General features: G+C 36.0%; 1 protein-coding gene across 23 annotated transcripts in view; it reads left to right on the top strand.

The window, feature by feature from the left end:
* The window catches only part of dlg1a (discs large MAGUK scaffold protein 1a), a 134,813-nt gene that overhangs the window by 87,709 nt on the left and 35,622 nt on the right, over positions 1–11,482 (top strand). For 8 of the 23 annotated variants that reach the window (XM_052558415.1, XM_052558420.1, XM_052558419.1 and 5 more), the window contains one exon: positions 11,411–11,464. In XM_052558415.1, the coding sequence (XP_052414375.1) occupies positions 11,411–11,464 (54 nt within the window). Of the gene's footprint in view, positions 1–10,865; positions 10,965–11,227; positions 11,252–11,410; positions 11,477–11,482 lie in introns of those variants that run through there. The other 15 variants (XR_008154242.1, XM_052558409.1, XM_052558414.1 and 12 more) reach the window with 6 other exon arrangements.

Genomic DNA, 11,482 nt, shown 5'->3' with positions numbered 1-11,482 from the left:
ATGGGAACTCAAATGCAATATGCATTTAGATGCATCACAGATATCATAGTTGTATTCTCATTAACTGAACTGTATGACGTAATATGAATAAAAACATACAAGTGCTAAAGTTTTAATGCAGTATTGTGAGAAAAAGATTCACAATCGAAAACCCAAAATCCCAGCATTTGCTGCAAAACGACTTGTTAATTCGAGCAGTTTAAGATCGGTGGAGCTGCAGTCTTCCTGAGAGCGTGCATAGCCTCACAGGTCTCACTGCAGCTTCAGCTGTTGCCATGGTGTTGCCATAGTGATCGTCAAGCAAGGACATTTTATCATGTGGCAGCACTTGTTTATTTATTTTTCATATCTGTTGAGCATAGAGCTTTGTGTGACGGCGTCTCTTTCATCGGAGATGATGTGCAGGTGGACTCTTGCTTTTGGGTAAACATTAGATGAGGCGGTTGTCGCTTCATTAGTCACGATCGTAATAGCCGCCCAATCACCCTCCCTGACCCTGCCCATTAACCCTATTAGATAAGCTGAGACATAAGAGAGATCCTCCTTCCTTCCTTGCGTAATATATGGCTTCAGCAAGATTTTATTGTAGAGTAAAGTAATTTCTTCTTGAGGGAGCCGAGTGTTTCTCCGGCTGAGGCGATGCGGCGCTCCTGTGCGTGCTGGCCGGGGGAGGTGGAGGAGAGCAGTCTGTGGGCTGTGTGTGTGTAGGAGACATTCTCCTCAGTGAATCATGGCAACACGAATGAACATTTTTGCTTCCCCGTTTAAGATCATGCAGATCCTGTTTCGACGTCCTCTGGCTGCGATTTGTATGGGAGGACGCATTAGAGGTGGTTTTGCAGAGGGCAAAGTGATTTGAGTGCTCATTAATTGATAATTTGTCATTAAGCTGGCACTTTAATCCAAACAATGTGTTGTAGATCATTTGCGGTGGCAGCACCTCTTGACCGGATTGGTGTTAAGTGTGCTGTACAAGTGTATAATAGTGTCTCTGTGGTTACTGACACTTTTAAGCGCAGGGTTGCCACCAGTCGCATAGAATCCAGTGGAAACTGGTTTACAAATGAAGCTTTCTAAGCTACGAGCCACTCACCATGTAATGTAACTATCCTTATTACCTCTGGCGTCCTCCCACAAGTTAAGAGATTTTAAACAAATACTTGCAGTTCACCAAATGAAACAATACACATTTTAATGCTATAAAAGTGAGGACATCGAGAGAAATAAAAAGCAGATGTTCGTGTTAACTTCTTCATTAACTTGAGCAAACGCTGCTAATACACATGCATTTGTTAATAAAGTTAATAAAACGAAAACATGAATGTTTTAATGCTATTGAATAAAAAGAAACGATCCACTCGAAAGTCTCTGCTCATGACAGGACCTGGATCAGTGAGCTCGGCTGCGTCTCGGGCCGATGACGTCACTTCCAGGGAGGCATGTTGTACACGCCCCCGTCCCTTGACTCCGCCCCCACGTCAAAACCGTGCCACAAAGAGAGACGTGCGGAAAAATGAAAAATGGTGTCGCAAGCTTAAACTAGACTGACACGCAAAATAAAAGCAGCGTTGCAAATAAATTAATAGATATGACCATGGAAAATATGTTTTGCAAAATCATTGCTTTCACGCTGTTTCATTAATGTTTTGCAATTCTTAATTAGCAAATTTAAATTTGCAAAAAGCTAATTTATTTCCCTCAAAACTTTAATTTTCGTTTTTTCGTTTAATTTTCTTTTGTGGCGTTAAATTGACTCTATATTTAACCACATAAACACATTTCATTACACCAAATACACCAAATAAACTTCATATGACCCCTTAATTGAATGAAGTACGGGTTTGGAACAACATGAGGGTGAGTAATTACTGACAGACTTTTCATTTTTGAGTCAACTATCCAATTAACCATTTAAAACTATATAAGTGGATTAATAATTATGATTGATGATTATTTGAATAGTATACTAATGCAAATACAATCATATAAAGATGATGAAATTATTATATATTTTAAGTTGATCGTTGTATAAATATTTATTTAGAAGTTAAAAATAGTTAAAACCATAATAATAATAACAATTATTATTATATGTTCAAATTTAGTAATGAAATTATTATAACTGTTATTATTACTATAATATTTTGATCAAATTATTTGATTATATAAATATAAATAAAAATGAGAAAAATATTATTATTATTATTAATTTAATAATAGTAATTATTATTTTTCCTAATTTGTGGCCTTGCTTGCTAATTATTAACTTGCCAATTTTTTGCTATTTAAATTAAATTAAATTAAATGTATGCATTTAGCAGACGCTTTTATCCAAAGCGACTTACAGTGCATTCAGGCTATCAATTTTTACATATCATGTAGATTTCCTAGATATTTATCTTTTAAGCTCAATTCATGTTTTAGAAGACAGTATGTTAACAGTTAATGCTTTCTTTCAGTATACACATTTCATCATTAAAGGAAGAATTGCAAAAATGGTAACAGCTTTCAACAGAGCTCCATCCCATCTTAGAACATTGGTTGAGCCTGTTTTGCTGTGTCAGACTGGTCAGGATTTTTTAAACAGAGAAATGTTCTGATAGCTCCACAAAATGTGAGAGTAAAAGGTGTTTTAAAATTGCAAATATCAAATGTATGGCATGATGTGGTTCTTCAAGCTGTTATACTCTATAGAGCATTTCAGTCTAGACAAAGAAAATAGTCATTAGAATTATTTGTACAGTCTTCAGTTGTAGTTCAGATGATGTTGAAGTACAGAGAATAGTGTCAAAGTTAAGATGCATTTATTGCTCTGTAGTGGTTTTGCATCTCATTAAAAAAAAGATTGAATGTAATGTATCCGTTTACTATTAAAGATTGCACTTTTTGGCTGTAAATATGCAAAAGGAGTCAAATTCTACATTCTTTAGGTTTTCAGTGAGCATTCAGTGCCTGCTAGTTTGTGAATGAGTTAATTCGATTCAAAGACAGAAGCAGGCCAATGTGATGTCTATCAAGATCCTGTGTCAGTGAAAGATCGCACCGGCAAACTGGTGAACAGCGGTCTTTATTGATTAGTCTATTCAGAGTGAAATGCAAGCTTGTAACATAAGCTTCTGGCCTAAGTCTAGCCCTTGGCTAAACATGAAAACTACTAGTGTTAAACTGAGTTTTCAAACTCAAGGATGTTCTTCAGTCTTTTTTTGTGTTATAGATCAATGCTTCAGTGTTGTACAAGGCATTAACATCCAATTTCAGCAATCTCTACTTAAGACATGCGATTCTGTGCCATTTTCAATGCACTTTTCAATGCTTAACAGACAATGTTAATGTCGGTTAAGGAATCTCTATAAAGATATTTTAGTACTGGAAAAAATTTCAAACAAGCTTTAAAAAAATATTTAAAGCTGATTTTTCAATTAATTTATACATTTTTTCCCTATTTTACTTCAGTGTAAGTTATTTGTAGGTTAATTGTCCTGAAAAGTGAAAACACTGTCGGTATCGTAATTTTTCAGTATTAAATATTTAATTGTTTATGCTCGTTTCCCTCTTTTTCAAATTTAGCTTATTAAAGCAAATCTTTAAAAAATCTCAAATATTAAAATTAATATGAATTTTTAATACCGCACATTATGATATTGTGATCCCTAGTGCACTAAAAATTATTTTCATTTTAGGTTTACAAATTTTAGTTCAGTGTTTTCATTTATTCTTAGTTTATCTTATTCAGATCTCTCTTGTTTCGACTTTGTGTATTGTATCTACCATAACATAAAAACAGTAGTTGGTATTGGTCAGAATTTTAATATCATACAATTCTAATTTGAACTTGATTTAAATTGTCTGATGCATTTATGGACTCCAGATAAGTCTCTTATGACAGACTTTATGGCGCCACACTGAGGACTGGATATTTTCACATTGATATGGATGGTGCCTTCTTTGCCTTCCTCCAACCTGAACATGTTTGTGCGTGTGGAGCCATCTGCTGTACAGCAGGAGGCGTTTCTGTGAATTTCATATAAAACAAATCAATATGGCCACTATCCAGACATTATATGACATTAAATCATTTTTTATTTTAGGTTTTTATAATTTTTTTTATAAGGGTTTTCCAACCTTTTATTTTGTCCATTAGATAAACCTCAAGTACCTTTTCATCAACTCCACACCATTAATGTGCTCCTATTAATCATTTAGCATTATCATTAATATTAATGGTTTAAAAAAGAAAATCAGCAGCAATCCATAATGTGAGTGGGAAAAAAGCAATATATTAAGTAGCACATATTCTGCTGTGAGCATCACCCACACAAAATAGATTTATCAAATCTGAACATACATTACTTTGTTTTCTTTCCTTTTAAAATAACAAAACATTTTTTATTATTTTATAATACCATATTTTAATCTAAATTCATAATTTTTTTAATAATAAAACATTTTAAACACATTCTTTTTTTACAGATTTAAGAAAGCAATGTCCAGATTTGTTTCATGTTCCTCTGGTTTAAAATACAAATGACATTTAAAGTTTAAAAATTAAATAAAATAATAATTAAAATAAAATAAAATTTAAATTAAAGTTTGACTGTATATAAGCTAATTCTTTCTTTTGACTTTTCGTTTTCAACATTTGCACTCACTGTTATTGTTTCAGTCCTTGAGATACTAAGACATACATATTCCTTTTAGTGTCCATTCTTTGGTGGCATACTTTCAAAAAACTCCGGCACAAGCTTTGCTTTCTCTCCCTTATTTTCCTCCTCTCTCTTTCTCACCCACAGCCCCATAAGAAACAGGACAGGGTACATTAAAAGGTGCAGTCAACAGGAAACGGTACATTCACATCATCCAATCCTAATGCAGAAGTAGTCCCCACACTCTTCAAGCCCTGAAGCGTCTGCTTATTTAATTGGACAATATGTGAAAACGACATGTATGGTTACTGCACTAATGACAGCTGGATTAAAGATGATGGTCTTATTTTATATTCTAGAAGAAACTGGTTAAGAATAAGAAATAAACACACGTAGTTCGACTGTAATTTTAAGCGAACACCATGTCATTAAAACCAAATATAACCTACAGCAAGTTTTATCGAAACCTCATAGGCTTAAATGAATGACCACCATCCAGCTGTCAGCTCTGAAGCACAGAACTGTGTAAAAATCTTACAGTGCAGGTACAAATGGAGATTAGTTGTGAATAGTAGTTGTAAAACAAGGTCAAAGCAAGGCTGCGTTCAACCATCATATGCTCTGATACACCACACCGGCCCGTTTGCCCACCCCCTACGTGAAGCATCTAATAGAGATTGCGTTTATCCTCTGTGACCTGTGACTTTGTGACCTGTGTTAATGCTTTGAAAAGCGTGTCAGACTCCAAAAAGCCTCATGAATCTCAAACGTAGGGTGCAAATCCGCCGTTGTCTGAAGAGCGACACACAGATCATCCAAACGCCAATGCTGAAATCAAGAATGAAGCATTGATTATTCATGCCTGCAGAAGAGACTGTGTGCTGTCATGTGCAGTGCCCATTGGAGCTCATTAATTGGCGAGCAAGTGCGGGGGGATGAGAGCGAGTGAGGCAGAAAGAGAGATAGACAGTGAGAGAGGTTGGCAGAAGAGTGGAGCCAGGGGAAAAGGACCAGATTTACAACCACGGTGTGTCCTCTCTCCTTCCCGATTGCTCAGCAAAGTAAGCGCATCATTCTTCAGGCTGAGTTCTCCATCATTTCACCTGCCGGTCTGCCCTTTGCTTGGAAAACAATGACCACCTATTGCAACAACCATGAGTACTGCTGTGGCGCTTACATGGAATGTAGGACTGGGGTGAACGAGGTGGCCAACTGCAACCATCCCAGAATGCAACAGAGAGTCGGACACGTGCACAGTACACTGACCCGAACGCCGAGACAGTTGGTTCAACAACCGCAATTCCATCACCATTTCCACCATCATCTGCATCAGCAGCAGCCGCCGCCACCGCCTCACCTTTCTCAACCTACCCTGCTCAACTTCCAGCAGACCCCTCTGGAGACCCGCAGGTTTCCGCAGTACAGCTCCTGCACCCTTCCAGCCTCCACCAAGAGCAGAGGAAAGTTCACCAACCTGAGGGACAGTGTGAAAAAGAGCCCCACTAAAAGCACAGCTAAAGTCAGAGCTTCTTCCAGTGCCTTGTGGCTTGCCAATTCTTGGGGCACGTTTTCACTGGAGAAGGTATGTGGGACTGAGTCTTATTAAGAGTTGAGGGATGGTGAAGCTGAGGTACTGTATGAGGATTTGAATTTCAGCTAAGGTTACATCTGAATTCAGTTTTATGTTGGTGTTTCTCAATATCTGGTCAGTCATTTTGGTCGCCAGGCCCTTGCAAACTAATATTGGAGAAAGCAATATACAGTAATGTAAATCAGCTTCATGTGACATACATTCAATTTTATTTACAGACATAAAAATTTAAATATGTATACATTTCCATTCAAAATAAAACAGATTTCCATTTCAAAAAAATGTACAGTACATGATATGCTTTACAATGTTTAGATTCATCAAAGAACCCTGAAAAATCACAAAAATAATAACTAAATATCAACTTAATATAGTTAATAAAAATACATATTTCTTTAGCACCAAATCAGCATATTATAACTAATTCACAGAATTAGTTATTGCTGTTTTTATCAAATAAATATAGCCATTGTGAGCATAAGAGACTTACAGAAAAGTGTTTTAATTGTTTGATCCTGATGTACTTACATTTAATTAAGCATTTGATACAATGCACTTATTGTGTTTATACATGTTTTTACATTGTACTGCCACCTGATAAAAAGTCGGACAAAAAGTTGAATTTACAGTCTAAAACTGTAGTACTTTTTTAATTAGTGAACATTTTTTTCACTTTTTTTTTACACTTGAAAAGGAATATTGAGATCATCAGTATAATATTGATACATTTTATATGTACATGATAGTTTAAAATGGAGCCTGTATTGTGCGATATTAAAGTGAAGAATGTTTGGGGTTGCTATTCATTTGAGACATTGGTGGGTGCTTTAGGCTGAACTCCAAACCAGTCTATCTGATCGATGCTAATGATTGATTCTAATTTTAACTCCGAGATCACAAGCCATGACTACTGTACCACTGCCATAATAGCATGCAGTGTATATGGATTCTTATGTAAGTTACACTCGTCAGTTTAGGCAGTACAAAACATTGTGGTTGAATTGGTAATGTCCTCTGTGCTGTCACTCAAATGTAGCTCCATAGTACATACCACAGTCTCAAGTCTCTGCCATAACCCTGAGAGTGAGTGTTAGTGAAACAGAAACCCTTTCTAATTAGTAGTTGCACTGATGAGTCTGTGGTTGACTGAGTGAACTGGACTGTTGTAACTGAATATCTGACTCCTCTGGCTGTGGCTGGTACTTGGACAAGCGGCTGTGGATCAGATTGCTTTTGTTTGGGAACGCTGAAACAGACGGCCTGTGTAGAGGGCCAGCGGATGTCTCCTCACTGACAGCATGGCAACACTCACTCTTGCTCCTGTAGAGCTGGAATCTGCTGAACTCCCATAGATATGCGCTTGCGTCAGATCCTCTCCCACAACAGTGCACAGTCCACATCATGTAGGCAATGCTCTATTATGGTTTAATTTCTGAATGAATGATTAGCCATGATTTTGAAATGATTAGCCACAATTTTGAGAGATGTAAGAGTTGCTTAGACCATGAAAATATAATGGAAATCTTGAGACATGAAGTTCATGAAATTTAAGTAATGCTACAGTATCTGTATTAGCTAAATTGTTGGCTAGCTGATAATTTCAACATAAAACAGTTCATTTTTTATTATCTGTTTTGCATTTTCTGTTAGTCTTTTCTGAGCTGACTCAATGCTTTGGTTCGAGACTTACAATTAGCTATTGATTAAGGATTTCTGTAATGAAGAAAATGAATGGGAAATATATTTCTGTATGGAGTACTGCACATGACATACAGGGGGGAAAATAATATAATGTGGCCTTGAATTAAGAATTTATTGCTTGTTTACTTATCAGTAGTTTTTTTTGATTGGATTAATATATTAGTTTCAATTCATTTAAACTGTGAACTAAGAGGGAAAAAATTAGTACAGCATGGCCACAATTAAATTATTAATTATTAATACACAATTGAATAAATAAAAAAAATATATTATATGATGCCTTCTAAAAAACATTATTTTGTGTATCTGGTGTAATGAAATGTGTTTATGCGGTTTAAGGTTAAAAACACATTATTTTCCACCTACTGTACATTATTGTTTCTCCTCTATGTCACGCCTTTCTGAAAGGTGTCGATATTTACAAAGCTCATCGGTCTGAAAAGCAAGGTGTGCTCTGATTGGCCAGCTATCCAGTGCGTTGTGATTGGCCAAATACCTCAAGCGTGGGACGGAAATGTTACGCCCTGTAACATATTGTGATGCCCTTTCTGGCCAGAGCGACAAGACATAAACATAAAACCAATTATAAAAGTGATATTAACATGATTTCTAGTTGTGTCCTCTTTTGGAAGGCCAAACAAAGTAGTTTTGCTTTTACAGTGAAACACACAGTGTCTATACGACAAGGCGGTGATGGCGGCAACAACAAAACTACAATGAAAGAAAGTGTACCTTATGTAAATCTTCCCACATAGTGACTTAGAGATGTGGGGAGTTTTAGAATGTCATATAACCCCTTTAATAACACATGGCTACAAATGAATACATCCTGGGAACAAACTCTTAAATTGTGGACACAATATGTATTTTGTCATGTTTGGGGCTCCATTTATCTGAAATCAAAACTGTATAAAAGTGTCACTCTTGTCTCAGTCTGTTTTGTGTAATTGTAAAGCTGGATTGATTGGCATAATTTTTGTGAAATTAATTGAAGGTATGATCTACGTTGGGATATTATTGTGCATCTTATTTTTTTGTTTTGCAAATAGTAATTAGTCATAGTTCACTTCAGTTTTTTTTAGCAGATATTGTGTTCAATTCAAGTTTTTTAGCATTGCTTTTTTTAGCAGCCTTACAGAAAATTAAGTTTCTACAATATTTAGTAGTATCTTATCAGTTGTGACAGTCAGGTTATGTAAATATGGCAGAAATGTATGGAAAAATCTATTAAAGACGTAATTAAACAGACAATGAACATTATTAACATCAATTATTGAATGATGCGATCAAACTTATAGCAAAATTTGGTAATTCTGTATGTTGTTTCAGGGTTGGCATCATCTGAGGTCCTCTGAGGGGTTGCTAATAGTTCAGTTGCCATGTAGTTTGAAGTCTCTCTTGCAGACAGACATTTATAACCTGCAGAAATTAAAAGGACAGACACACTTCACCTTACAGAGCTCTGATTGACATCTTGACAGCTAATTTCATATTCAAAAGGAAAATCTAATCCTTCACAGACCTGCACAACAGGATGTCGATTGCTGGACTGGAGTTTTATTTTTATCCCCGTTTAATCTTGAAACACTGTGGCCATGTTTCCAGAGATAACTTAAAGAGATAATTCAATCAAAAAGGAAATTTCTCCCATTAATCACTCACCCTCATGTTGTTCCAAGCCTGAAAGACCTTAGTTAATCTTTGGAACACAAATTTAGATATTTTTGATCAAATCCGAGAGCTTTCTGACCCTGTATAGACAGCAAGGGAACTACCACATTCAAGTCCCAGAAAGGTAGTAAGGACATCAGTAAAATAGTCCATGTGACATCTGTGGATCACCTGTAATGTTATGAAGCTACGAGGATACGTTTTGTACTCTAAGAAAACAAAAATAACAACTTCTACCTAAAACAATTTCTTCTACCTGTATGTGGTAGTTGTGGTGCTGTCTATGGGACAGAAAAGCTCTCAGATTTAATCAAAAATATCTTCATTTGTGTTCTGAAGATGAAAAAATGTCTTACGGGTTTGGAACAACATGAGGGAGAGTAATTAATGGCAGTAATTTCATTTTTGTGTGAACCATCCCTTTTAAGTCTAAAGAAAGGTTTGTCACAAAATAGCACACATTCTGACGTTTACATTGATGGAGATTCTGTCACTATCTATCTATTTATCTATCTATCTATCTATCTATCTATCTATCTATCTATCTATCTATCTATCTATCTATCTATCTATCTATCTATCTATCTATCTATCTATCTATCTATCTATCTATAATGTTTTGCCAAAATTACAATTTTGTCATTATTTACTCACCATAATGTCATTCCAAACCCATATGCTGTCTTTTTTTTTTTTTGCTTGTGGGCCATAAAAGAGGAGTTCTAAAGGTTTTTTAAGTGGTTTTGAACAGCAGTTCATAGTGACCTGTTTTACAGTATGTTTTTTTTTTTTTTTTGGAGAATTAGAGAACGTAAGCGTTAGTCACCATCCTTCAAAACTGTGCTTTCGCGTTTCACTGAGAAAAAAAAAATTGCGGATTGGAGCAATATTAAAGTGAGTAAATGATGACAAAATAATAATTTTTTATTAAGTTGTTTTTTTTATATCTTCTTTATAAGGTCTTTTCTTACTTTTCATTTCTATTTTTTTTCACCCTTTACAATCATTTACACTGAATGTTTGTAGAGTCCTTTAATAATAAAAAGGAATTACAGAGTCTAGTCTTAATTTATGGACCAATCCAGTCATGATTATTTTGTTTGTTGTTCTGTTTTCATTACCTCATCTTCTCTGCTATTCCCTCCCTCTCTGTTCTTAATTCTGTTCAATATCTGATTAAATTAGGAGAAATCGTGAAAAAAATCATTACTGCTGTGTGTCATCTGCTCTGACCTTTGACCTCCACTGTCATTGTTTAGCAGGCAGATGTCATTCCTCCCTCCGCTCCCATAATCCCTGTGATCCCTATCTCACCCGTCCCAGCCGAGACCACTGCCATTCCTGCACCCACGTCACAGGTCTTTTTTTTATCTCATGTTTTCACTCCACCCACCTCAGCGATGGTCCTCTTGACTTAGAGAGATTACAGAGAGAATGCCACGTTATATCGCTGATGCACACTTGCACCTCAAAAGCAGCTGTGCTAGTGAAACGTGTGATACATGTTTGCAGAAGAATTAGGTCTGCGCTGGTTTGTTATGCTACTGTATTGCATATTCTGCAGAATGTTATGCTGTGTATGGACACAGGCTGTGCTGTTAATCTCTTGCAAATGCCAGAGTAATACTGTATCAGCATGCCAAGAGTAAGTGATGCTTTTTTATCAGATCTATTTCTTGTTTGTTTAATAGTTAACTGTTTGTTTCACTGTTTCATTCTCAGTTGGTTAGGGAAAAGAAGCAAGGTGCACAGTTATGGGTCTTGATTCATTTCACCTCAAGTATTAATGAATGTTTCCTTGCAGGCAAGCCCCGCTCCGGTGGTGGTGAACACAGAAAGCCTTGACACCTCGCCCTATGTAAGTCCATATGTAAGT

Source organism: Carassius gibelio, chromosome B6 (genome assembly GCF_023724105.1).
Source record: "Carassius gibelio isolate Cgi1373 ecotype wild population from Czech Republic chromosome B6, carGib1.2-hapl.c, whole genome shotgun sequence".
In the NCBI taxonomy this organism is placed as follows: domain Eukaryota; kingdom Metazoa; phylum Chordata; class Actinopteri; order Cypriniformes; family Cyprinidae; genus Carassius; species Carassius gibelio.
Note: the sequence above shows the minus strand (reverse complement) of the source record. Positions and strands in the feature narration are given on the sequence as shown.